Source organism: Leptosomus discolor, chromosome 20 (genome assembly GCF_034619465.1).
Source record: "Leptosomus discolor isolate bLepDis1 chromosome 20, bLepDis1.hap2, whole genome shotgun sequence".
Classification (NCBI taxonomy): domain Eukaryota; kingdom Metazoa; phylum Chordata; class Aves; order Leptosomiformes; family Leptosomidae; genus Leptosomus; species Leptosomus discolor.
Window position 1 is genome coordinate 1,772,839 of NC_141410.1, and position 26,475 is coordinate 1,799,313.

General features: G+C 52.1%; 1 protein-coding gene across 1 annotated transcript in view; it reads right to left on the minus strand.

Moving 5' to 3' along the window:
- EPHA8 (EPH receptor A8) overlaps nucleotides 1-26,475 on the minus strand; it is a 50,392-nt gene that overhangs the window by 23,348 nt on the left and 569 nt on the right. The window contains exons 2-3 of the mRNA XM_086476361.1: nucleotides 14,432-14,496; nucleotides 4,101-4,764 (exon numbers count right to left, since the gene is read on the minus strand). Of these exons, the coding sequence (XP_086332487.1) occupies nucleotides 4,101-4,764; nucleotides 14,432-14,496 (729 nt within the window). The remainder of the gene's footprint in view (nucleotides 1-4,100; nucleotides 4,765-14,431; nucleotides 14,497-26,475) is intronic.

The window sequence follows — 26,475 nt, forward strand, 5'->3', positions numbered from 1 at the left end:
TGTTGTTCCTGCATCACTGTTTTCCAGCCAAAGGCAACAGCCAAGATGAAGCCCCGGAGCACAGCAGAGGGAAAGCAGCCAGAGCAATCAGGACACCAGGAGGCTAAAATGCCTGATCCCAAACTTTAGACAAAAGTTTCTGAACTGCTCCTGAAATCCATGGATATACCACAAAGATCTCTTGGGAATGACATTTCTGCCAAAGGCTCATCCACCCACCCTGACAATAGAAGAAGGACCTGTCCCTTCTGTTTTACCCTTTTTCATTTGTTTGTTAAAGAAAACACTTCCTGGGAGATTCTGCCCTCCTGGAGCTCTCTGTGGCTGGCGGCTGGCTGGCTGGCTGGCTGGGTTTGTGTCAGCTCCCAGAGAGCCACACCGTGATCCTTAGCCATGGCACTGCTACTGATGGTCCAAACTGCACTCTGTGCATGTACAACTCATGATCAGCTGAACAGATTTTAGCCCAACTTTCCAGCTTTGCTGGCTGATAGCTGGTGACAGGCACAGCCCAAGGAATAATTCAGATCTTCCCCAAAAGGCTGACCCCAATGCAAGGGCCATGGCCCCAAAGCCTTGGTGGCTCAGCAGTCCAGCAGCCCTCCCCAAAGAGGGGCTGGACAGAGCTGGTAGGAGGGGTGTGGATGAAGAGCCACTGTCCTCACCTGCCTGAACCTCCCTGCCCACCTCTCCATCCAGCCACAGGACATGGCACGCATGTCCTGGCTCTCAGCCTCATGGCTGTTTGAGGAGGTGCCTTGTTCGGTTTTTCCCTTCGCACAGAAGCAGACCCAGGATTAAAGTCCTCCCCTTTCTCATTTCTCTAATTGCACTGACCTTATTGAAATGGGTCTCTATTTGTCCTGCACAGCAGCTGCATGTAAATAAGGTGAATTATGTTGATAGTCTTCTTATCTGATAAATAGCTGGGGCATATCCTTTTCACTTATGCTGTTGCTTATTCTGCTATTTAGGCAGAGCAGTCACTATTTACCGTGTGTAAGAGACACTGATGTGTCTTGCTCTGGACTGATACATCTCAAGGAGGAAAGAGCAGCACATCTGAGGTCAGCTGTGGATGGTGGGGGATGAAGGAAGCAAAGTCCTTCAGAGCCTTGAAACCAAGGAAGGGAAAGCAAGTGGGGCAGCAGGGCTGTGCTGCCCTGGGAGAGAGACTCCGAGGAGTTTCATCCTTGGGGTGGCTGTGGCAAGAGATGCCATGGGACTAGAAACTGGGAATTTTAGGAGCTGACAGACCCCAGAACACCATCAGCAGCTGTGACAATTCATACTCAAACCTGGTTTCTGCCCAGTAAGGCACTGCAGCACCCGTGCCCAGACACAGCTGGAAAAGGGCATCCTGTACCTCTGAAGATAAATCAGGCAGATGCATGAGGCTCAGATGCAAGGGAAAAATGCCTTGTGCGATGCAGGGCTGTGATACGTCTGATGCCAGGCCGGCTGGCATCCTTAGCATGGTCCTGACCCCAGTGCCTGTGGGCTGAGATCTGGCTCCCACGGAAAGTGCCCTCCACATCCTTGTGGGAAACACCAGGACATCACAACAAGATGAAACATGTGGATCTCACTGGGGTAAGTGCAAGGAGTCAGAGATCCCAGCCACCACCCTCCTGCCCAAACAAAGCAGCATCCAAGGTGATGGCTGACAGTAAAGCGGACAAGAGGCAGAGAAGTTCCGTGGTTTCCTACGCCTTCTCCACCACAACCAACCACACCCCATCCTTTCCAACTCTGTGGCACAGCCTTCCTTCTCCTCTGAAGGGCTAGGAACAGCTCTGGTCATGATCTGGTTTCCTGAGCTGTCTTCCATCACTCTGGCAGGTCCTTAGAAAAATGAATGTTAAAGAGGAGGGGGAGAAACCTCCACTGTTCAAACATCTTTAGCTTTGACAAATAAGGCGTCCAGCTGTGAAAGGTGGAAGGAAATTAATTTGGAATCACATTTTAAACACTGCCATAGAGGCAAAGTATCTTCTCTCTAATTTTTTTCCCCCCAAGCAAAAAAATGAATTTCCCTGATATTTATAGAAAGATTATTAGGGCCACAAGGAGTGATTTATATCATCTCATCCCTGTGACGGAGAATGAAAAATTGCTGGGGCGACAGCCACTGGAATCCTGCTTTTGTCCGCCTGACAATTAAAACGGCTAATTTCCAACACCGACAGATCTGCTGGGGTTATAAATCATTCCGGAAAGGCACTTTTCACTGTGAAAAATGAACTCTGCCCCAATCAAGCACAAGAAGCTTAGGTCAGAGATTTGCATCTGTTTGCTTTTGTGTGTAAATATATGACTCCTGCTCCACACCCACCCACCAAAGGAGATGCTAGGAAGGAGGTGCTGCCCCTTCTCGCTTGATGCTGGGCTATCAAAGTCCCTGTGCTAGGAGCTGGATAAATGGGACAGGGAAGGCAGGGGCGTGAGATGACACTGAGGTTGGAGAAAGTCCAGTGACATTTCTGTCCAGTTTCTGACGCCACGAACCCTAGAGAGCTTCACCAGAGAGCATTGCTGGTTGAGCAGCATGGGTCTGAGTCCATCAGCATACAGAAAGGCCAGCTTCTGCCTGTGTCCACCCTATCTGGGGAGGCAGGTGTGACAATGCTTCCTCTTGTGCTGTGCCTATGGGTAGGGGCAATCCCATCAGAAAAGGGCAGGAGGGCAGAGAAGGAGCTCTCCCACAGCTTTGCTCTCAGGAGAAAGACAAACGTGTCCAAGGAAACACAGCAAAATGAGGCAGACTGAGCACAGCACTGATGCCAGGGCTTCCCTCAGCCTCCAGGCTTTGGGCCAGTGATCTCCTGGGGCAGAGCCTGCTGTATAGCACAACAGGAGGAGGAATACAGGGAAGGGGTGTTTGGACCTTCTGAACAAAATCTCCAATCACAGCTCCTTGCAGCTGGGCTGGGACCCAGCCACCTAGGCAGCCCAAGCCAGTGCCCTCTTCCAGGGCAGCAGTGCCTGGCCCCACGCACACTTTGCACCCACTTTTTAACACGGGAGAAGATGATCCTTTCTGGATTATCAGATCTATCCCAGGATGACCTTCAAATCAATGGTCACAGGCCAGAGGAGTTTCAGATAGAAGCATTTATTCTGCCTGTCCTTCCCACTTCGCGTAGCTGAAGACCCACTGGGGCCGGCACGAGTCCCAGTGGCACCTGGATCTGTTCCAGTCTGGCATCAGACGTCCTAACCTTGCGTCAAGTCTTCCTAAGACAAATGCTCCACTTGATGTTTCCATGAAACTCAAACAAAAGCCCCGCACTCTTATTTGTGTTGCTCCCCTAAACACCTCCCATAAAGAAATCGAATGCAAACAAATCTGTGCAGAGGGCTCTCACGGGGAGCCCCGAGCACTGTGCTCTGTACACACACATCCCTGTGCCTGGTGCATGGCTGCTGCTGGTCACCCCGCTTCCTTATCACAGTTTGTACAGTCGGCAGCTTCACGTCTGCCTGGTGGCACAGAGGGCCCCTGGGAAGGCTCTGCACGTCCCCCAGGCGGCAGGGCTCTGCAGCAGCCTTGGGGAGGGGTGATGGATGGACGCAATAACCTTGTTTCATAAAAGCTCAATGTTTTAATTTTCACTTTCCTTGTTTTCAAACCCCCTGCCAAAGGGAAGAGAGCAGTGGGGCATTTTGGAGAGGCCAAGCTGTGCTTTGCTCTAGTGCACCAGCAGCAATCTCAGCATCAACCAGAGCTGCTAGGGGCACCGGGCTGGGGTCTGTGGGCCACGTGCTCCAAGGCAGGTAAGGACGGAGCTAGGGCAGCCCCTGTCCTGATGCCAACACCTGTTGCAAAGCCAGTCCCCATCCCAAAGTCATGTCCTGTGCACAAGGACCTGTCCTGGTTAGGCTTACAGGAGCTCCCAAGGAGCTTGCCAGTGGTACCAGCAACAGGTTTTGGAAGCATGAAGCCGGCCAGCAAAGGCTTGGGCAGACCTTGGCCTCCACAGAGGCTGTCCAAGATTTTGTGAGCAGGGTTCTGCCCTAAGCCCTTCCCCAAAGAGGCAAGAGTCCCTTGTAGCCATCCCTCCCCTTGCAGGCACCGCTAGCAAGAAGCAGGGACTCACCCATGCAGGAATCCCGCTGCTCTTCATAGCCAGCACTGCACACACACTTCCCGATGGGCACCAACCATTCTCCCTCCGCACTGCAGTACATTTTGGGGGTGTCTCTCTCCTCTGAATGGCCCACACATTCTCCCCGCACTTCCACCAAGGAGGACGAGTCTGCCCCAGTCACAGCCTCAGAGAAGGACGCCAAGTTCCTCACCATTGCCGGGCACTTCTTGTAGTACACCCGCACAGAAACGATGGCAATGCAAGCGCCTATGTCCTGGAAGGCCAAGTAGAAACCCCTCTTGCTCAGTGGCCCCACGCCCCGCACCTCGGTGTTCAGCTTCAGGCGCCTCACCCCTAGGTCCACATTGGTGAAGCTCTCATCAGCCGCAATGGTGTCGATCTTCATAAACTGGCTCTCCCGGGTGCTGGTGCCCAGGTCCCGGTCAGACTCCAGGTAGTAGAGGTTGAAAGTCTCCTTGCAGGTGCCCAGCACGCCCGGCATGCTGTTACAGTCCCGCAGCGTGAATTTAATCTCTGCATAGACCCGCTGCGCGCCGTCCCGTTGAACCCAGTTGGTCCGTAGCCAGTTGTTCTGGTTGGGGGTCATGACATTACAGACCTGGTAGGTGTGGATGGGGCTGAAAAACTCATCCATCTCATTGATCGAATCCCACTGAGGGACAGAGAGAGAACAGGTCATTCCAGATGTCCCCAAACACGGGGCGAGTACGGGACATGCAGGAGTCTGTGCCATCACCCACCCCAGGATGAACTCCCTCTGCTCCTGCAGCTGCATCTGGATGAGAGATCACTGCTGCCACAGGCCAAAGGAAAATGAGGATGAACAGACTTTACCCAGCTCTAATTTGAGCAGTAACTCTCACAGCCCACCCTGATGTGGAGCAAGGTGAAGTTCACCTCTGCAGATAGGAATGTTTGCACGAGTCTAATCTGATGGCAGAAACTGATGGCCGTGTGTGTTTGGGAGGGCTCCAAACCCTCCAGACCATGTCTGCAAGTCCCTTTTCTTGGTGCACAACCTGCCATTTGCAGCAGCAGCAGGAAGGCACCTGTCTAGTGCTCACCTGGGGCTCTTCTGGCTCATGCAATCTCCATGCACAAATGGAACAGGACTCTTTTGCAGGTGGAGATGAGTTTCAGGGTGCATATCATGAGGTGAAGGGGAAGCATGCAGTGAGCACTGGGCTTCCAGCAAGAGACGGGGGTCCATGGGGGCTCAGAGCCCCCTTCTTCCCAGGCAAGGTGAGGTCAGTGTGGTTCCTCTGTGTGAGCCCACAGTGCTCAGCCCAGCTGAGAGGCTGGAAGAGGGGCTGGCTCTGGGAACCTAGGGGCTTGACAGCTCTGGAGGTAAAATTCAGTGTAGCAGTGGCAGCAGGCTGAGCTTGGGGAGGACATGCTGGGCAAAAGCAGGTTGCAGCAAGCAGGATTGCAATGGAGGGATGGTCTGGCTGAGTTTAGAGGGACAGGGACATTTGTGACATCCAAGGGAGGGATGCTAAGTCATTTTGACTGCTGAGAAGTGAGAAGTAGTAGTGAGATTTTGGAAACAAATGAGCTCCATAGTTAAGGCACAAGTTGAACTTGGTTGCTGGGGGCTACAGAACACTTCTGTGGGCTTGCTCTTGCCTCACACGTGTCCCTCTCCACACTCTCCAACCCCACCAACCCCTCACCAGGACTCACATACCTCCCCTTCTCTGGGGGCTTCCCACCACCTCTTTAGCTCACATCCCTGTCCAAATCAGGCACCCCAATCACATCCCCCATGGACGGGTCTGGGATCCCTGAATTTTTCTTACGGGAGAAGGAGGAGGAGGAAGAGGAGCAGAGGAGGACTTCAAACCTTCTGACTTTTCCCTGGACATAGGGGGCTTTGAAGCCTTTGAAGATGCCCGAGTCCCACCACCATGCCCAAGTCCAGCTGTGAGAGGCAGCTCCAGATGCAGCCCTGCAGAAGCTGGGGGAGGTACTGGCACCCCTAAAGTGCTTGCTGCTCTGCCTACCAAGCCGTCATCCACCACAGCCTCAGCAGCCCCCTGCCTGCCCCTTCCTCAGGTTGCCACCTCTGCCTGCACCGCTGAAGGCAGCTGACAGGGAGCAGCCCCCCACCTCAGCACCGTGTGTGCCCTGCCTGCCTGTGTGCTGTCTGGGGGACTAGGGGAGCCAAGCAAAGCTCCAGCAGTGTTGCACCGAGCAGGAAAACAAATCTTTTAGGCAGCATTGCAAGTAAATTAAAATAAACCTCCGGGCTTGCTCTGATGGGGCAAAAATGGTGTATTCTTATGCGAGTGGTGACCCGCGTTTCATTACAGATGCCAAACCAACAGCAGCCAGAGAGAAGGAGCCTGATGCTCAGCTCAGGGAGGGTGAGCCTGAAGACTTCACCTCAGTGACTGTGGGAGCTGATGAGGATGCAGATGCGCTGGGGCAGGCACCCAACAGCCTCTGCCAAGTGCCACCAGCACTGCAAGAGCAGGACACAGCTAGGACAGGGCATCATACCTCCAGAGCTTAAACCAAATTGGAACGAGGTTATCAGTGATATCTGTAAGATATCCCGCTCCCTTCTCCCCTCTCGGATGGGAAAGTCCTTCATCATTTAACCTCCTCGACCTAGGAGGAGGTGTCGGTGTGCCATGCCTTCTGCTAGTGTTAGGATGATCAGAGCAGTCATTTCAGTGATGCACATCTTCAGAACTCCCCCAGTATCTTGCATTTAGGAGAAAGCTCTGCTTCTCACTCCTAAAGAGCTTAACACAACCTGGAAAAGGCAGCAGCTCCAGGCACAAACTTCAACGAAAGCTCATTCAGAGGGGAATATGCTGCCAAAGGGTGTGAAAGTCAAGCCACTGCCAGGAGAGAAAAATATTTCTGGTTCTTTAAAAAAAATTGTCTTCTGAATTCCAGAAATGCCCAGGTTCTTCCTAGGTCCTAGGATCACTGAAGACCTCCTCTGCACCCGAGCACTCAGGTAGACAGCATGGAAAGGGGCCAAGCTACCTGTATGCTTTGCTGGAGGGGTTATGCGGCAGCACCCCTCTTCTTACGCCTCAGCTTCCACAACTACAGAGATGAGCCTGTAGAAAGTGTTGTGGCACCCAGGATACATTCCTGCTGCTTGGGCAAGGGGTACAGGGGTGCCCTGAAGTGTGTGCAGCAGCAGCCCTGGCATAGCTCCCTGCACACCCCTGCACTGGGGCCAGTGGGAGCCAGACAGCTCCCCGCTCCTGGATCAATGTGTGCACGCACTGCAGCCCTGCAGAGGGTGTGGAAGTTGTTGTCGAAATTAATCGAGCACAAATTAACACAACATCTGCTTCCTGTCTTTTCCCTGCTGAGTTCCCCAGGGGGGAAGTGAGGCATTGCTGTGCATGGGAGGAGACACGTGGGATGAGGGCAGAGCTGAGGGTGGGGAGCAGGGATGCTCCCTGCAACGTACAGCCAGCTGCACCCTGCAACATCTGGACAGCTTGGGGCTCTCCAGGAGTGTCCAGCAAGGGAAATATGGGGTTATTGTGTGCACCAAAATGCCTTGGCCTCCAGCTAGTGTGGTTGCCTTGGGTCTCCAGATAGTCAGTTTTCTCCTAAGTCTGGCAGAGGAGACAATGCTCATGATGGTGGTGTCCCCACACTCCTGGAGCCGGCAGCGTCCTCACCACTGGCGGACTGCAGGGGCCTAAACGCCCATCTCCAAGCACCAGCAACAGTCAACATCAGCCAAAGCGGAGAATCTGGAGGGTTTGCATTTGCAGCATCACTTTTTCAAACTTGGTGCTTTTTTACACAGCAGCTGGACTGTCAGCTCTTTCCAAGGGTCATATGCACACCCGTGGGATCCCAGCCCGAGACTAGCCCAAAACACCCCACCTGTACCACTGGCCTACAGGGTAAGTGCTCTGCCCTTGGTGGAAATGCACAGAGGGAAGGCAGGCCACCTGAACTGGTGGCTCAGATGCCCCAGGTGCATCTTCCCAGTGTGCCACAAGGCAACACAAGTCCCACAAGCTCCGGCAGGTTCCAGGGCCTGCTGGGCATTTGGGATGGAGAGACCTGCTCCAGGAATCCCCATGACTTGAAGGGTTTTTCTGTTTCACCTTAATGACAGACTCTCCTGGCCAGGGAGAAGACTCTCTGATGCCGGGTACCATCGGTTCAAAAGCACAGGTACTGTGCACGCACCCAGCCTCCCAGCATCGCCTGCTCTTGGCTGACAGTTTGAAGTGGCTTTTATTAAAAGAAGCTCAGCCCGGCCCCTGTCACTGCGATAAGATCCCCTAGCGAGACAGAAATGAGGACATCATAATTAACGTGGTGAGCGCACACGCTGGGGGGGGGGATGTGATTGCATCTGTATTCAGGGGCTTGCCTAATAGTTTAAATTAAAGTCAACACCAGTGATAAAAAAATTTGCCAGATTATGAAAGGCGAAAGATGCAAACACCAGATATCTGGGCGGCTGAGCAAGGTCTTAGAAGTCTCTCAGGGCCTGTGTGGTGCAGCAGAGTAGGGCAAAGGAGGAGGAGGAGGACTGGAGGGGGTGAACACGCAAGGAGAGACCACGTCTTCCTGGGGCAGCAGCTCAGCCTCCCACCACCCTTGTGGTGCCCATGGAGGGAGCCAAGGGATGAGGTCTTCCCAGCCCTGGGACAACTTCCAGGAGGGATGCCAAGTCTGCCTGACATAGCAAAACTTTTGCTGCTGCTGAGACATTCAGCACTTCCTTTCCTCCCAAGAACAAACACTGAGCTATGGCACCTCCATAGCAGTTGCCAGGTACCTCGTACCACTGTCATCGAGAGAGGAAAAAAAAAAGAGAAGGATGTTATTGTAGCTATAAATCATTAGATGGGAGGCATTAATGGAGATAATCCCCATGAAATCAGTCACTGCTGTGGCTAAGGAGGGATTTGTCAGGCAGTTAACTACCCTGAGCTTCACTGCAGGTGATTAACTCCTGGTAGTGACCAGCGTCTTGGGAATTAGCAATAACCCAGCATTTACCGAACAAGCACTGGGAGATGAGCTTTTATCTCAATTACTAGTCTAAATCTTTATTTTCCAATGTTCCATTCCTACCCATCTTTTTTTTTTTCAAAGAAAATGAGTTTCACTGCAGCTTGCCCTGTAACTGCCTGGTTATTCTGGATATACCTGCTGGTATTTCTGGATCCAGGCAGAGGCTCCAGATTGGAAGAGAAATCCAAGAAATGGCACAAGGACATCAAAGTGACAGAGGACAGAAGACATGGCCTGGGCAAATGGGAGAGCCTAAACACCTTTTGGCGCTCTGAGGAGAAAGACGTGACCCTGAAGAGTGTTGAAATGGTGAGCACACAGCATAGCTCGGACTGGGGACAGGGGTTTTGCAGGGTGGGCTTGGGGTAAAGGGACATCCTGCTTTGTAACAGAAGGCATGTCAGGCAGAGTTTATCTAAGCCATGAACTGGTTGTTGGCTGCAGGACCAGAACCAGGCAAAAGAAGTCCCCTGCTGCATAGGCTTTGCTCTGCAAACAGTTCAGTCCCTGGGCATTTACAGCAGCACTGTGCACCAGCATGAAATCCCCACCCTGATGCGCAAACACTGCTGGGAGAGTACCCTATGGGCAGAAATGTCTGTGCTCTCAGCTGGTTGTTTAAGCAAATCTGGTGCCTTTCTGACAGTTTGCTCTCTGAGCTACTGCAGAACGAGGGAAGAGCGCTCTTGGCTAATTGTCCCCAGGGGCCTCAGGATATGTCCCTTTGCCAGGAGCAGAGCGGCAGAGATGGGGAGAGGCAAACCACCCCCGAAGGCCTTGCTGGGGGCTCCCACCAGCAAAGTCAACACGGAGCATGCCAAGCACTGGGGCAGCTGCCTGGGTGGCAGATGTGCACCAGCTCTCTGGGCTGACTCCAGCCCAGGCAGCGAGGGGGCTGCTGGGGGGCCAGACAGAGAGGTTGTGGGCAGCACAGGGGGCCTTTCTCCAGCACTCAAGGTGCTCCCATTATAATTAGCTTTTGCAAGGCGTCATACAAGCTCCTTAGATACCCTGTGCCTGAACAAAATCATTTCCTGTTTGACTTTGTAAATCAAAGTAGACGATACAATAATTATTAATAATATGTTGACTTATCTCATCAGCGTTTTAATTAGTCAGTAGAAAAGCAATTTGCAAAGGGGCCGATCAGGCTCCCTCTGATCCAGCAGGTCACATGTCAAGCAAGGAGAGGGGAGAGAGAAGGGCACTGGGGCACTGGGGCGTTTTGCTGGGGTGAGCTGGGAAACCAGAGGCGCAGAAGGGGAAGGGGCAGCCTCTTTGACGGTGCTGATAAGAGTTTAATTTTCAATGCAGAGGGAATTGTTCTGGGAATGGAGCGAGCTGCAAAGCTCCTGGGAGCCCTTTGAAGTTATAATTGAGAGGAGCCGCAGCCTGCGGGACAGGGATGCTCCTGGTGACCCTTCCGCTTCCTGCACGTGTCTCCGGGGTGGAGGTGAGGGGGGGTGGAATTAAACCCCTGAGCGGCAATTACAGCCAATTACCCCTCAGTTAATTGTCTGGCAAGAGGAAATGTCAAAACAGGCCGCACATGCCTCCCTGATGGCTTGACACTCCCCAGAGCTGATGGTGCTGCCGACCCCCGCTGTGCTCATTGCTTCCAGCCTGCCACCCTCACCTCCCACACACCCCACCCCCACCCCTCTCCTCTGCTCTCGCTGGCCACAGCAAACCCAGAGGAAAAAACCTTCCTGTGAGGCAAGTTCACCTGGCTCAGAGGTGTGATGAAAACCCTTTGGGCCATCGTCCTGGCTGTGCGCCCAGCTCTGGGATCTCCCAGTCCAGAAGAGGAAACCTCTGAGACTGCCACCCTCCCGCTGGCATCCCCAGGAGCCCCAGAGAGGTAGGACAGTGCCGGAAAAGCAAGGTGTAGGGCACTAGGGACTAAGTTACCGGCCACAAATCCCCTTCTTAACCTCCTCAGGCTGCAGACTGGAGCTCTTTGATGCTTAGTGCTATGCAAAGACCCAGCCAGAGCTACCCACCTCCCCGCTGTCACCCATGCAGTGGCCCTGGGCTCAGGCAAGGCTGGAGAATAGAGATGTGGGTAAAGCAAAAACAAATTCGTCTGACTTCAGTGCCTTCAGCTGGGGAGCCAGGGTCAGCAATGCTGTCCCTTGGCAGGAGGATGCTGTGATGGATATGTCTGTCCGTGGATGGAGCAGAGACACTGCAGGGAAATCCTTCACCCTCCAGCACACAGCACACCCTCCAGCTGTGGCTTAGGCAGGACAGGCAGCAAGGGAGGATAGCACAGGGTCAACGCTGCCACCTTTTTTCCAGCAGGAATATCTAAATTAAGGAAATGACAGCAAAAATAATGGACTTCAAATAAATCTAGCTTCCACCTCCATACTACATCAGCAACTGGGCTCTACCCAGTCCAGGACTGTCAGAGTAACAGCAGTGGGCAGGTACAGTCCCAGGGACACCAGCAGTACTCCTGAGATGGTGACCAGCAAACTCAATCCCTTTCCCGGAGCAGAGATCACACCAGGCTTGGAGCCACATGGACCCAAGCTACCAAGCCTGTGAGTTACTCAGCATCTCTCCCACCTGAAACTGAACCCTGCTGTAGGAGACGCTCAGGAGGCATCTGTTTAGTGATAAATCATTGGCACTGGGGGTAAGTATCCTACAGCAGCTTCTCTGAGACATCAGCACCCTATCCCACCTCCTTTCCAGTGATGGCAACTGGATCCAAGTGCAAATTTACTACTCAAAAAGAACCTGGAGCTGAAGGACGAGCAGGAGGGTAAAGGATGATGCAATGCAATGGCCCACAAGGCCCTGAGGAAGAACCACAGTCCAGACAAGTGTTCAGAGGAGCCATTACAACATCCAGCTGGAAAAAGATACTCAAAGTTGTTTGTGCAAGAATGTCACATTGAAACCCACACTGGCATCCTCCCTGAAGGTGTTCAAGACAGTTTTCACACAGCTGTATGGTTGTCCTCTCAGTAACAAGGCCACAGGTTAGGCAAAAGCACAGGGTAAGCAAAAGGTGGTGTCACCCCGTGACTTACCTGGGTCTTGTAGGAGGACTTAGCAGCATGTTCAAGAGGTGGCTTTGGTGTTAGGTGCTACACAATTCTGGTTTTCTCTTTTGGCATCCGGTATTAACTATTCCTAGTAACCATCACTAATAAGGTGGAGACTTCAGACATGTATTAGGGCTCAGGAGTTGCTGGACTGCTAGTGAAGGGCTGCTGGGCATCAGCTGTAGTGCAAGAGACCAGCACTGCGGTGACTGCCCTGAGAGCCAGTGGCAGCACCCTATGGTCACGTAATGCATTACACCTGACAGCCCTGATGGGTCGGGATCCAGGATTCATCCTCTGGATTTGCAGATGTACAATACAGGACGCTGCACCTTAACCGGTCATGAAAGGTCCTGATGTGGTGAGAAAGAGGCACCTGTAGGCTCAATCCCTTATCTGCTTTAGGAGTACAAGGTCCTGCCCAGTCATACCCATGTGTCCTCAGGACAGCCAGCTCAGGTGAATTCATCTTCATCCAGGTCACCTAGGTGATGTGATGGATCCCATCTGCATGTCTGACAGCTAGCAATGGGCCTGGGGATGTGGTCACACAGGCATCTGGAGGGCTGGACTGGTGGAGGATCCAGGAGAAGGAGGGTCTTGGGCAGTCTGCAAGCAGTGGAGGGTCTGGCTATGGGGAGGAATTGCTCAGGATGCGGTGAAGGGCAGAGCAGTGGAAGTGGACAAAGGAAAACAGCCCTCACTTCCAGAAACATCCTCCCTTCTGGGGGAGCAGAGAAAGCCCTGATCCCTGATCCCCTGAACATGCATTGGGGCCCCTCCAGGATGCAGCAGGGCTGGGATGAGATGGCAGCAGCAGGGTGACAGGACAGGGATCCACATGGCTAAGGGCAGCCTGTGTATGACCAGGAAGAGGCCAACATCTGCCTCATCTAGGGAAGGGCAGAAGAAGCTCTGGTGGCTGGAAACTGAAGCCAGGCAAACCCATGTAATGATCAGTTTTTAACAGTGACCTGTTAACAACATCGTTATAGGACCTGGAGGATTTACCACCACTGGCAATTTTGTAGTCAAGGATGTTTTTTTCTCAAAGCTGAGCTTTTCTGATATGTGAGTGAATTGACAGGTCTGAAGGCGTGTATTTATGCAGGAGGTCACATCACATTAGCTCTGCGGTCCCCTCTGACCTTGTACCTCTGAATCTATTACATTTCCAGGATAGTCATCATTGCAACAGCTAACTGCTAAAATTAGAGCTGAGTTAATGATTTAATATATTTACATATATGATAATGTCTGATATAAATCTGATCACTGTTATTATTATGAATTCACCGTTCTGATCACTGCTGCTCAAACAGCGTGGGGACTGAAAGTCTCAAGCAACAGATCAATGAAAACGATTAAAGGCCTGGGAAGATTTCTGTAGGAGGCGGAATTGAAAAGATTAGGACCGTTTAGTTCAGAGAGGGGATGAAAAAGAGTGGACATGAAAAATAAACAGCAGTGAAAGCCAGGTAGGCACCCCAATTTTGCACGTTTTATGCATGCAGCAAGCCCCACTGAGCCTTGCAGTTGGTCCTGTGTGTACTTATGGGATTGCTTCTGTTCACTAAATGAATAAGGAAAATCCTTACAGCCGGGTCATCACTGCCATCTGAAACTCACAATTTCCAGAAAGCTGCTGCAGTAGCAAAACCTGGACGTGGAAATGCAAGTGAAGGGAGCATGCGGAGAGGATCTATCCAGCAGAGATGGCAGGCTCACATGGGGGTCACCACCCCTACATCTCTCCCACCCGTGCTGCAGTGCTCTGTATTTACATCTCCATTCCCTGTAAGAAACCACCCACAAGGAATGTTCTCCTGCCCCCTCTTGCCCAGTTCCCACAGCAAACTCCTCTGATTACAGGAGATGGAGATCTTCCCACTCATCTTGGGCTGTTCCTCCTGATGCTCCCTTGGTGCAGCAAGGAACAAGATGCTTCCCAGCCTGAGTGCCTATGGGGCGACCCAGCTCTTGAGTTCCCTCAAAGCTCAGGACCTGGTGACTACCTGGTCCCTATCAAGGGACATGGAGAGTAAAACAGCATTTCCAAATCGGCTGCATCCCACTGCTGGTCTTTCAGGCTGCCATTTTTCCAAGAGATGTGGTCTCTTTGCCCCACCAGCCCTGACAAAGACACCAGCCTGGGGCTGAGATGTCCATCCATCCTGCCCACAGGGACGTGTGGTGACCTGTCTCAGTGGGTCCTCCATGTGCCAACAGCCACTTCATACTTACCCCGTGTGAGGGATAAGTCATCCAGCCCCAGTCCCCCGGGATTGTTGATGTGTCTAGCAAGTTCACTGGAAAACACAGGAGCAAAACGCTGCGTTAGAAAGCTTTCTCCCCGCCCCCAAGGGTGCAAAACCGAGCCACCACAAATGACCCCATCTCGCACCCCACTCGCTTGATTGTTTCCTGCACCCATCAATCCATGGAGCTGCTGCCAGGGACCTCCCTAGCTGCAGCTGAGGCAGATGTGGAACGAGGGGATGGCAACAAATGGTGCTCCCCAGAGCTGCTGGTTTAGGGTAGAGTTGCGGTGGGGCTATATCAATCCTGGCCATAGGACTGAGAGCAATGTGTCCTTTTGGAGGAAAGGGAGCTGCAAACAGCAGGTTGGAGGGGATGCAGAGCAGGTCAGAGGGGACACAAAGCAGAAGGGAGCTGGGGAAACAAACTCCAACCACCAGGCTGCCCACCAGTCCCACCCTGGGCCAATGCCAATGCAACCAGAGCATCGTTCCTTGCTCGGTAACTTCTCCGGAGGTTCCGCTGAGCCCTTTAGGCTCACATCCCTCCCAGCATCACTGGCTTGAAGTCAGCACTCCGGCAGCCACTGTAATTATGCACTGCGATGCCCAGCTCCAGCACACAGTGACCGCCTGTGGCCCTGGCTGACACCCCACTGGAGAGGCCAGACCATGGGGGCTGGCTGTATGAGGAGGCCCATCAAAGCCAACCCTTCAAAAGCCCTGCCACCACTGGGAGCCCAACTTAATGAGGAGACATGGGCAAATCTACAAGGAGAGGGGAGCAGCTTCTGCAGGGGGAGAGGCGAGTATGTCTTTGACCAGGCTCAGGAGCTCCCCATGGAAACCTGCGCAGTGTCAGCGGAGGGGAGAAGGTGGGATGTAACGGCACTGCTGCATACAAAGGGTAAGCTGCTCCTGCTGTCACCTGCTGCCCATGAGCCCCACACCCAGATCCCATGAGGCAGCAGAGAGCCTTGCTACTGCCTGCTAAACCCTTGAATTGCTCAGCACCTGGGGAAGCAGCCCAAGCCTCTGCTCCAGGGTCCAGATTCACAGGGATGGAGGATTGGGAGAGGGTGCCAGGAAGGTGCCCTGACCCTTGGGAGTGAGTGCAGTGGGCACTGACACCGGTGCATCCGTGCCTCGTCACCCCTCATCAGCACCAGGCTCCCTCAGGGACATCCAGCGCCTCCAGCTTTCCCCAGTGCTCTTTGCCCTGTAAGTGCACTTGGACCAGCAAGGTCAAGCCCATGCTGGATGCTGCGTCTCTGCTGGCTGCTTTTTCTCACCCTCGAGCAGCATCAAACTGGGCCTTGAGGCAACTTGGCACAGCATCCCTGCTGCCGCACTGGGTCTCGAGTGGTCCCTGGGCTCTGGAGGGGTGGTAGTCTCAGCACAAGGCATCGGCTTGTTGCGGCAAGGATGGGGCACATCAGGACAGCGGCTCCAGGCCTGACAGAGGCTGGGCTCAGCATGATGCTGGTCCCAGCAGCCAGAGGAACGGGTGCCACTTTCATTTACTATCGCTAGGCAGGGAAGGAGAGGCGGGGGAGAGAGGAGCAGAGACGTGAGCTGGCTGTGAAACACCCAGACGTCATGCTCCTGACAGAGCAGATTAGGAGCTTTTGAGGCATTTATTAATGTTAGCAGAACAATTTGAAAGAATTTCCAGGGTTTCTTGTGTGACTCCATTGGCCCAACAGCAGGCCGAGCCCCTCCACTCCCCGTACGGCGCTGCTCCCACTGCTAAAGAGGCCCCTTGCCCTCAGCACGGAGTAATTACCTCAGAGATCTCAAATCCATTTTTATTTGTTATTGTTAATCTGAAGATTTTCTGCTTATTTTCCCTGGGTAATTCACCCAGCAGGAGCCTGGGCTCAGGAGTTTCCCTGCTCACAGTGCAGGAGCATGGTCCCGGTGACCCTCAGCAGGCAGGCTGTGGGGAGGGGACTGCTTTCGCAGACCTTCTCTCCCTCCCACAGTTGTCTCTGCACCCTCTTTCCCACGCTGAGATGCTCAGCGACAGACATGACTGCCTCTTGCTGCTCTCCAGGCAGCACGAGGAGCCTGCATGGACTGGGGTCCAGCTGGAGCATCGCACCATGTGGAATGATGCTGAGATTGGAGCAGGCATGGTGGGATGTACCCCAGGCTTGTCTGCACGGTGGTGTGTGGGACATGGAGCCGCCTTGCCACACCCCATCCCTCCATGTGGACCGTATGGTTGTCACCCAACCTCATATAGATGAAGGAGCCGTCTCTTTGCGGGTGCTTTGGTGCACAAGTAGCTACACAAGCTTGCATTCCCTGCAACTAGCCCACGGAGCAGATTGCTCGTGTGTCTTTGCAGGAAGAGGGCTAAGTTATTTCTTTTATTTATTAGCAAGAATTTCAGCCAAGTGCATAGGAGTCCTACGCATTAAACCCACTGCAGTGGGCATTGCACAAATACAAAGGCATTGCGTGTCCAAGAGCTCTTGCATTAACTCATGGTATAGCACACATGTCTATGGATATGAGCATCCATCCAGCAGCACTGCTACATGCTGTGCTCAGATATGGGGAGAACAATACTCTCTCGAAACCAAACCATCCATTTCAGGGAAAGGCTATAGACCAACACTGAAGGGAACACGCTGCATTGGATGTGACAAGTGCCCTGTCCATCCCCTTGCAGGTGATCTCCCAGCTGCATCCCTTCTCCACGGTTGATGCTCAGAAAGAGCCCACCCTTGATGCCAGAGGGTGAGTGAGACCACTACAAAGGACCCCTTTCAGCTGAAACGTTTCTCAGAGAACGTGTCGGTTTGGGAGACGTATCTCCTACAGCTGGGCAATTCTGTTTGATGTTATGGACTGTCTGCACGTATCAGTCTCAAACTGCGAGCTCCATTTTGTTTTCCTGAGCACCATTTTGTGTTTTCCCTATTCTGTTCCTTGGCCTTGACTCGGCGTATTGAGCCAAAACACCAGGAGGTGTCAGGGGAAATTCTCGCACTGGTGGAAAAGCTGTCAAGCCTGATTGCCCATTCAAATGGAAGCACCTAGGAGTGAGCAGGTCACTTCCCCAGCACCAACTGGGGTCTTGAAATGGAGTCTCACGCAAGGCAGACCTACTTGCTCCTTTATAAAGTTGCATCATGTAATGTTGTGTGAGTAGTGCACTTTGCAACCTCATAGATGCAGATTATGCAGGAGTCGAAGAATAGGTGTATGCATAGAATGTGTATGTATATGTATAATTTATTAATACTACATCTTTATTTTTGTATCTATATCTATGTCTCTGTATCTACGTCTCTATCTCTCTCTGTCTGTATCCATATCCATATCCGTACCCGGATCTAATTCTAAACACAGCTTGGGATGAGTGAGGAAGCCAAGGCAGGGACTAGCATCCAGAAGATGTGCATTTTGCCTGTGTCCATATATTTTTTGCCATATTTCTCTATGTATAAACAACAAGTGCTCAGAAATCCTTCACAACACTTGCGCTGGTGGCCGTGGCTCCTGCAGGGATATATTACATACCTACAAACAGCGGTGCAGGGGCCTTGGGGTCCCACATTCAAGCATCCTGGGCTCAGGAATGGTGCCAGGTGAGCCACAGCTGCCCAGCCCAGGGGAGCTTGTGGACCTGCAGCCCACCCAGGGATGCATAGTCGCGTGGTGGGACATGCCCAGGGGTGACACACTGGGGGATGTGCTGAGCCCTAGCCTATAGAAGAGCAGTGGGGGACCAAAGAGGGCTCTGAGCTCCCTCACTAAGAGGGCTCTGAGCTCCCTCACTAATTGTTAACCCACTGTGGTCCTCACACTAATTACTCTGCTGTCTCCCTCCCAGGCAGGGGCTTTGTAGCGCAGGCATGGGGAGGAAGGGTCAGTGGGAGCAGCCCTGTTCCCTTGGGCTTCAGTTCCTCTCCATCACAACTTCAAAGGCCTCCCAAGATTCGCAGCAAGGCTCTCCCCCACATGCAACAACGCCTTTTGCATCGATAATTAAACTCTTATCAGCACAGTTAGGCGCTCGTGCTCCCTGCTACCCAAAGACCATCGGGCTCAGCACCTGCAGCCCCACAGGGGACTGCTCACCCCATGCCAGCCCCGCAGCCTCAGCCCCACTCGGTGGGGAACGACACGGGGAGGGTTATCCACAGCGGGAAGAGAGAGTCAGGGTATGGGAAAGGGGCAGGGAGAGGCTCCCTGAGAGGTGGGGAACAAGAGCCAGTGGTGTTCATTTCCCATAAGCTCAGGCAGGACTTTGAAGGGGCAAGCAGGGCCGGAGTGGGTCAGCTATTTGTGTCCCACCATTTAATCCAGGGGCATGCTGAATAGCCATCTGTGACCTTTCCAACTCGGGAGGCAAAGCTGAGCGACAAAGCTGTGTCTTATTGGCGTTGAAGCATCGCAGGGGGACAGGATGGGATGCTTCACTTTCAGCTTCCCCCTCCCCGGGACAATATTTATCTTTAAAGAAAGAAAAATAGTCGTTTATACACCATCACATGAGGCCAGCCACGGGGGCTTCGAGGGAAAAGACGCCAGCCCGGAGGGTAGGTCAGCTCTTCACATTCGGGAGCTGTGCGCAGGAGATGTGCCCCATGGATCCAGGCTGGCACCGCGGCAGTGGGGTGCTGCGCACCAGTGCTCTGCCGCACGAGCGGCCAGACCCAGGCAGGCTTTGTCGAGCAGCTGCTTGTCCACAAGGCTGCACGCGCTAAGGGTACAGTGGGGATGGTGCTCGCACCGGCACCCGCTGGCCTCGGCTGCCCAGAGAGGAAATTTAAGAAAGCCTTGCGGGTGGATATAAAAGATGTCACCAAATCTGGCAGGAACGTGGGATTTCCACATTTCTGGAAATGCCAGAATCGGGCTGAAAAAAAAAAGCATTGAAAAGAAACATTTTCAAACAATTGCCATGAAAAAGCAGTGCTGCTTTTTGGGCATGCCCTAATTCCCATTTCAGGATTTCTTCTCAGACCTCCAGATTGTTGCTGTGAACTTTCTGTATTTAATTTTATATCATTTTGTAATGCATCAGGAGCGGTAATGCCCATAAGGACTGCCCAGAGGGTCACCCCTTTTCAGTATACCATGAGCAGAAGACACTTTGATGTAGGAAGAAAGCTTGTTTGTTCAATCAGTGGTAATAAAAAGCTGCAGTTTAGGTTTTAAAAATAAAATGATCAACCTGATCCTTCCAGACCCTGCATGATATCATGTAAGATAATGTGCAGCACAAGAGCATAACCTGCGGTAGGACTAAGGTGTTGTGAAATAATGTAAAAAATGAAAAAAAGCAAAAAAACAAAACACCCTGAATAAAGTATTTCCAAGGCTAAAAACCTTGAAATTACAGGGCAGAATTTTTTTTCCCCCAGAAAAAAAATCACATCAAGAGTCAAACAATAAAATGATGTTCCCTCTCAGAAATGAGTGAGTAAAATGCTTGTGCTTCCTACTCAGTTTGAGACTCCTTATGCTTGTATGTAGTGGGACAGCTAGGGCAAGCTGGGCCTGCTGGCTTAGGTGACCCAAATTAAAGCACAAGCACTACCCACCGCTGGCCAGGGTGTTACAGTACTGGTGTGCATCCCAGCATCGTGGCACACACAAGTTTCAGTGCAAATAGTGCGTGGTCAGAGCTGGACATAAATAACTAACTGGAAATGTTAAAAAACCACGGGCTGTCCCAGGGCTTGAGGACGGGGTGTACGGGGCTAGATCCAAGGCTCAGAGTGAGAGGTGAGCACACGTTTCCACGTCCTCAGTCCAGGAGCTTGTGCCAGTGGACAAGGAGCTATTTTGGGCTCAAGAGCCGGCCGGGCTCGTTGTAATTCAGGGCAGAAGACAGAGGAGGAGGTGGGAAGGCTCTGGGGATAGGGGGGTGAGAAAGGTCAGGGAGGCAAGAAATTCCATGGAAACATCCCATGTCAGCAGGGGAAGGAGCAGGACTGCGGCAAAGGCTAGGGGGGCGGCAGGCGCTGGGGAGCACAGAGGACAGCTGAAAAGTCCCTGCAGCCCCGGAGAACAGCTCTGCAGACCTGGTGTCCCCAGGTCTGGATTTGGCCATCTGGGAGCCATACGAGTACTTTCCATCACAATGTCCCCAGCCTAAGGGACAGTGAGATGACATGGACCCGTCCATCAGCAGAGGGGAGCCCGCGCCTTGCACAGCCAACCCTTGGCATCTTGTTCGTCTCAAGCCCTGTGAGAGCTAATCCGTTCAACCCATACACCATCAAGGGACAGCTTCTTGTGTCCCTGACCGGTGTACACAAACCAAGAAGCTCAAAGAACAGGTAATGGACCCGCACCCCAACCAGGACATCCCACTTTTCACCAAGCTGCAATCCGAGGTTCAGGAACAGGCTGAATATGTCACGCCACCGGTAACACAAAATACACCTCTTCTGCTTGTGGAAAGCAAAATCTGTGGTACAGACTCACAGAAATGAGAGCCCTCTCCAGAGGGGTGTGTGCCTGTGTCCTCACAACAGTCCTGACTCCCTCTTCTCTTTTCTCACGCTTGTTGGGTATGCCAAAATAGACACAAATGGATTTTCGGCTTTAGCTGCCGAGGTTTTTGACTTCTGCTGCAAGCTCCTAACACCATCCCAGGTCCTTATGCCGGAGCATCTCAGCGCTTCCACTCCCCTCCTGTAAGCCTCATGCCTGCTTGGTTATCTCCTATCTGTTTGGGATTTTGCAGATTTCTTACCCAAAATGATGACTCCCTGATGTCGCTGCCAGCCGCTTCCCATGCCACCCACAGTGACTCAGGTGGACTTGCTGCTGGAGGTCTGTGTCTGTGGCAGAGCCCGTGAGTCCATCAGCAGGACAAACCCTGCAGCGTCCCGAAAAAGACATCCCGCCTTTCCCACTGACTCCTGCACCCCAGCAGTCCTGGCAAAGATTTCAGTTTTATAATCGCTGGAGGACTTACTAGGGAAATGTGGATTTTTGCAAATGCGCTCACTTATCTGGATTATCTGAAGGGGCTCTGGATGGCAGTTTTTCAGGCTGTCAGATGCTTTTTCCCTAATTTCTCTGAGGACGTCTTTTCCTCTCACACCAGTTGGCCAGCCTAAACCATGCTTAGCTGTTTGTACCTCAGTGACATTTTTAAAGCAAATTAATTTCTTTTAAAGGCAATTACTTCACTTCTTAAAAATAGCTTTTAAAAATGGAACATTTTCACGGACAAAAATACCAATACTGAAAACATTTGAGGGGACAGGCTGAATATCGCATGTGACTGGTAGTGAAATATCACAAGAGTAGTTAAAAATTGTATGGGAGGTACATAACACAAAAGATATTTCATCCAAGGAAGGATCCAATGACTTGTGCACACCCTTGGTGCTGTGATGGAGCTGGTCCGTCCAGCTGCAGTCAGTGCTGTTGATGCTCACTTGCACGGTTAAGGCATTTTAAATATGAGAAACTGGAGATAGAGCAGAAGACACCACAGGCACAACCACGATACCAGAGCCGGAGGAAAAGAAATAAGAGCGAGAGGAACCTGCAGAGCCAAATCTGTTTATGCCCACGAGGGGTGTGAGGTACCCGGTTGCACTCAGCGTACTTTCACGGCAGAAAAATACGGGCTATTTAATCTAGCAAGAAAAGCCTAAGAAGAACAAATGGCTGAAAGGTGAAGCCAGGCAAATTTGTATTAGGGAAAACAATTTTAAGTTTTTTAAGGCTGAGGCTTATGAGCCATTGGAACGAATTATTAAAGGAAGGGACGGGTCTGCCTTTGGCAATATCTTCAGAGAAACGTTGAATACCTTTCTGGACAGTATCCCTGGGCCAAACACAGCTCATTAGGCTTTATTGGTACAGCTGGACTTGATCCATAAAGGAGTTACATCCTTTATGCGGTTATTTATGACCCTAGGTTCCACACATCTACACGGGCAGGACATGGGGGTGTTTTGTTTCTTTTTGAAGGAAATACAACTGCATGATCCCGCCGTTCACTTTTGAACTACCAGGGCTGAAGGGGTTAATCGTTTCTCTGTGACAGAAGAATAATTTTGAGTGTTGGTCATGCAAACACACTGGGGTTAGGAGAATGAACTATCAAAAACTGTCAGGGTATGAATAGAGTTATCATATGAATGGATTTGCCCCTGGAGATAAAGGCAGCACCGAAGGCTTCCAGTGAGGCGAGCAGGGATGTACGGAACACAGGACCTGACCGAAACAAAGAGCAGAGGTTTCAGGATGTCTTGATGAAACCAGCGCTCCCCGGAGTCTTGCCCGCTAGGACCCATGGGCGCTGACCCCAGTGGGATGCATGGGACAAGCCACTCTCCCTCCCTCCCAGGCTGAGCGTCTTTTGGGGCTGGGACTCATTATTTTTTTTAATTTTTATTTTGGGTAAAATATTTTTCTAATCATTTCTCAGCAATCAGAAAAATAGGGAATTCCTTCATCCCTGTAGTAATTCATCGAGTTTTCAGTTGTACTGAAATTTGGATTCATCACATATATTTCTACCATCACCAAAATGGGTGCCCATTTATTTTCACTGTAAATAAACGCGCACGATTTCAGGAAACAAGAATTCCAGGAGAATGAAAAAAAAGCTCACAAATTAGGTGTATTTTGTGTGCTGTTGTGCTGTTTTTCTGCAAATTTAGGGGTCTGATTTTCAAGAAGTTTTATAAGAAAGATGGAAATGAAGATGAGACCAGAAACACATCCCCATGAGCCTACCTAAAATCATGCAAGTATTTGATTTATATTAGAATTTTGGGAGCAATCAAAAAATTACACACCCCAAAAAGGATATATTTTTTTTGCAAATGTAGCCTGAATCAGCTCCCTGTTTTAAACTAATGCTTCTCCATCCCCCTCATCACCAAAACTCTGTATACCTAAAATCTTGTTTCCTATTCTTATGGAAGGACGCGGCATCCTGACAGCCTCACGTCCTTTTATAACCAAAAAAGCTATTTCCTCTCCCTTTCAGAGCTTTGCTTCTCCCGCAGCCCCGATTTCGGCATTGCTGTGGAAGGGGTAGAAAAGTAGCTCTGAATAAATGTGCAGATGAGTTTTTACCTCTTTTTCTGTTTGAGCAGAGGGGCAATTAATGAGATTACAATCGAGAGATTAGCGGGATTGCCACAAACCAACCCTTCCTCTGGCCCCCATTTCAGCAGCGCAGCAAGCTGCTGGGTTTTCCCAAGGATCCTGGTGCTCTCCCGCACCCCATCCCTGTTGCGGGGAGGAACAAAAACTCTTCGTTATGATCCCGTAGTGCGGGGATAAGGCGAGCATCCCTGTGTCATCGGCTCTGCATCCTCCCCAGTATGGTCCCTGTGCATCACCCTATCCCCATCACCCGCCGTTTGCCTCGGCCATATCGGTGTGCCCCGAAACACTGAGGGAGGTGTCCCTGAGTCCCCCTTCCCTGCTGCACCGTGTTCCCCACCAAGGTACCACCCAAGCTCACCCATGGGCCATGGAGTCCATGCTGTGATGGGGAGGAAGGTCACCCACCTCACGGATGGAGGGCAGAGCTGAGCCTGGGGCATCACCTGGGAGGGAGCAGACCCCAGCAGCAGCATTTGAAGTAGCATTTTCTGGCAGAAAATACAATTTTGTCACCCCCCGCCCAAGTCCCAAATGTGGTAATTTCTGCTTCTCTAATTTTCTTTCTATACAGAAAAATTATTTCATTATTTTATTTTTTAATTTCAATTTATGGTGTCATATAAAATATCCGCCTTAATATTTTTGCCTATGCAACCCGGTGTGTAATAGTGTAAATATTTTAATCTATCACACTATCTTCATATTATTGAAAATAACTTTTTTATCTCCCTGCTGTTAACAATTTCCAACAAAATTTTTTTAGTGCTCCAAATGAAAATCTTCCACATCCTGCAAATTTTCACCCATCTAGAAATAATCTGAGTTTTGGTTTTCAATGCATTTTGCAATGGCTGCCACACTGAAATATAGGGATTTCCCATGGAACGGCAATTCCCTTTTCCTCCCATTTCCAGGGCACCCACTGCACGCAAGGCTGAAAGGAATAAAAAATATAAGCTCAGAACTTCTTGGAACAGATCTTTCAGGAAAGAGAAAGGCACTGGGAGCTCTTGGAAGGGGAAGAAAATCAGATTGAAGCCATTTCTTCAGGTTAATACACGTCTTTATGTACCAATTGCCTCCCAATACGCACATGCAGAGTACAGCACACATCGGCCTCACATTTGCTTTGTGGCTGTAATTTTCTACCCTGCAACTCTTAAACAAGTGTTGGGTTTGCTGGGTAGCATGGCCAGAGATGCGCAGCAAGAAGCAGACGGTGGCTGTGGCAGCAGGCAGAGGTCACGGTCAGCAGCAGCGGGCACCTTTGTGCACCACGGCTACACCCTCACACCGTGCCCACACGTGCCACACGCTGTAGAAATGGGGTAGCAAAGCCCAGCAGAACCAGACTGCAGGAGACTCTGGGGCTGTGCTGCACTTCGCAGCACCCTCCGCATTTCTAGTCCCATGCCCATTCCAGAGCGCTCAACAACTAGCACTGCAACCGCCCCGGCACACGCTGTGCCATCAGCCCATCCCAGCACCCTGAGATGCTGTGTGCTGCCAGGAGCCTGCAGCCACATCCCCAGCTCTCACTGCCTGTATCACGGGGCCCAGCTGGCACTGAGCTGCCTCATGCCACGGCAGAGCAGTGCCCCGGTACCTGCGGAGATATGAGCATCCTTGGGGGGGTGGATGGAGCACCACCAGCTTTCTGCAGGGTCCCACACTTTGTCCTGACGCCACCAGGCACCTTTTCCTTCTTCTAACCCAGATCCAGCCCGCTTGGTATCCCCCAGAGCCCAGCTCATCCACAGTCCCACGCATCCCCCTGACCAAGGCTGTTATTGAGACTAGCTTCCCTTTCCAAAAAGTCTTACGGGAAATCCAGGTCTTTTCCAGCCAGGGACAGGCAAACAGCAGTCCAGGGCCTGGCTGTCCATACAGATGCCATAAAACCTACACCAGCAGCCAGCAATCTCTGTGAAGGAAAGCAAAGAGGCCCCAGCCTCACTTGTCCGTGCCCAGGGTTAGCCAAGTTCAAGGCAGGGTTGTTTGGCTTGGCAGGGTTGCAGCACCGACAGCTCCGGGTAACACGGGCAGCATCGTGCACTGTGCTCTGCCCAGGGCTTGGGGTGCGGGGCAGCTGCTGCACCATGGAGCAAAGGGCGAGCGAGGGCTGGGGATGTCAGGGTGCTGGGGTCCCATCCTGCATCCACACCATCCCCAGCAGTGAGACCCCAATGCTTCTCCCTGCAAAGGCAGGAAAGCCAGCGGGGAAAGGAGCAGGAAGAGTGCCAGGAAGCGGACAGCTGGCAGAAAACAGCGTTAGAACCAGCTGGAAATGGGTAATATAGGTGAGAAGGACAGGCTGGGTGGGTGGGGAGGTGTGGGTGGGTGTTGGAAGATGGCAGTAGGCACAAGGGCTTGGCCCAGTGGGGTGCCGCAAGGTGCACGAGGCATCATGATGCCAGTCCATGGGCCTCGGCATGCCCGAAGGGTGGCAGAGATGGAGGGGCAGGAGAAAGAAGACATGCCACTGCCACCACTGGGTAGGGACACCGGCTCCCGGGCTCGCTGCAGAGGGCTGTGCCGTGCTGGCCGCGGCTCTCAGGCATAGCAGAAGGGAGGAAGGATGCTGCTGCCAGTGCCAAGCACACGCTTGGGAGCGGGAACAGCAGATCTCCGCTTGATGAAGATCAGCAGACCTGGGAAGCAGCCGTGCCGCCGCTGCCAGTGTGAAGGAGGCAGGTGAGCGGGTGGGTGGCAGGCAGCGGGAGCAGTGCTGCCGAAGCCGAGGGGGGCCTGAGACGCCGGAGCAGGGTTGCGCTGCCGACAAGGGCCGGGGATGAATGCAGCCAGCAGCAGGGCAGAGTGGCCGGGCAGAGGGAGCAGGCCTGACGTGGCTGACACCAAGATGTCGGGAGGGAGTCCCTGGCTGCATCCCTGCTTTCCACTTCAGAAGTTTCCAGCCCT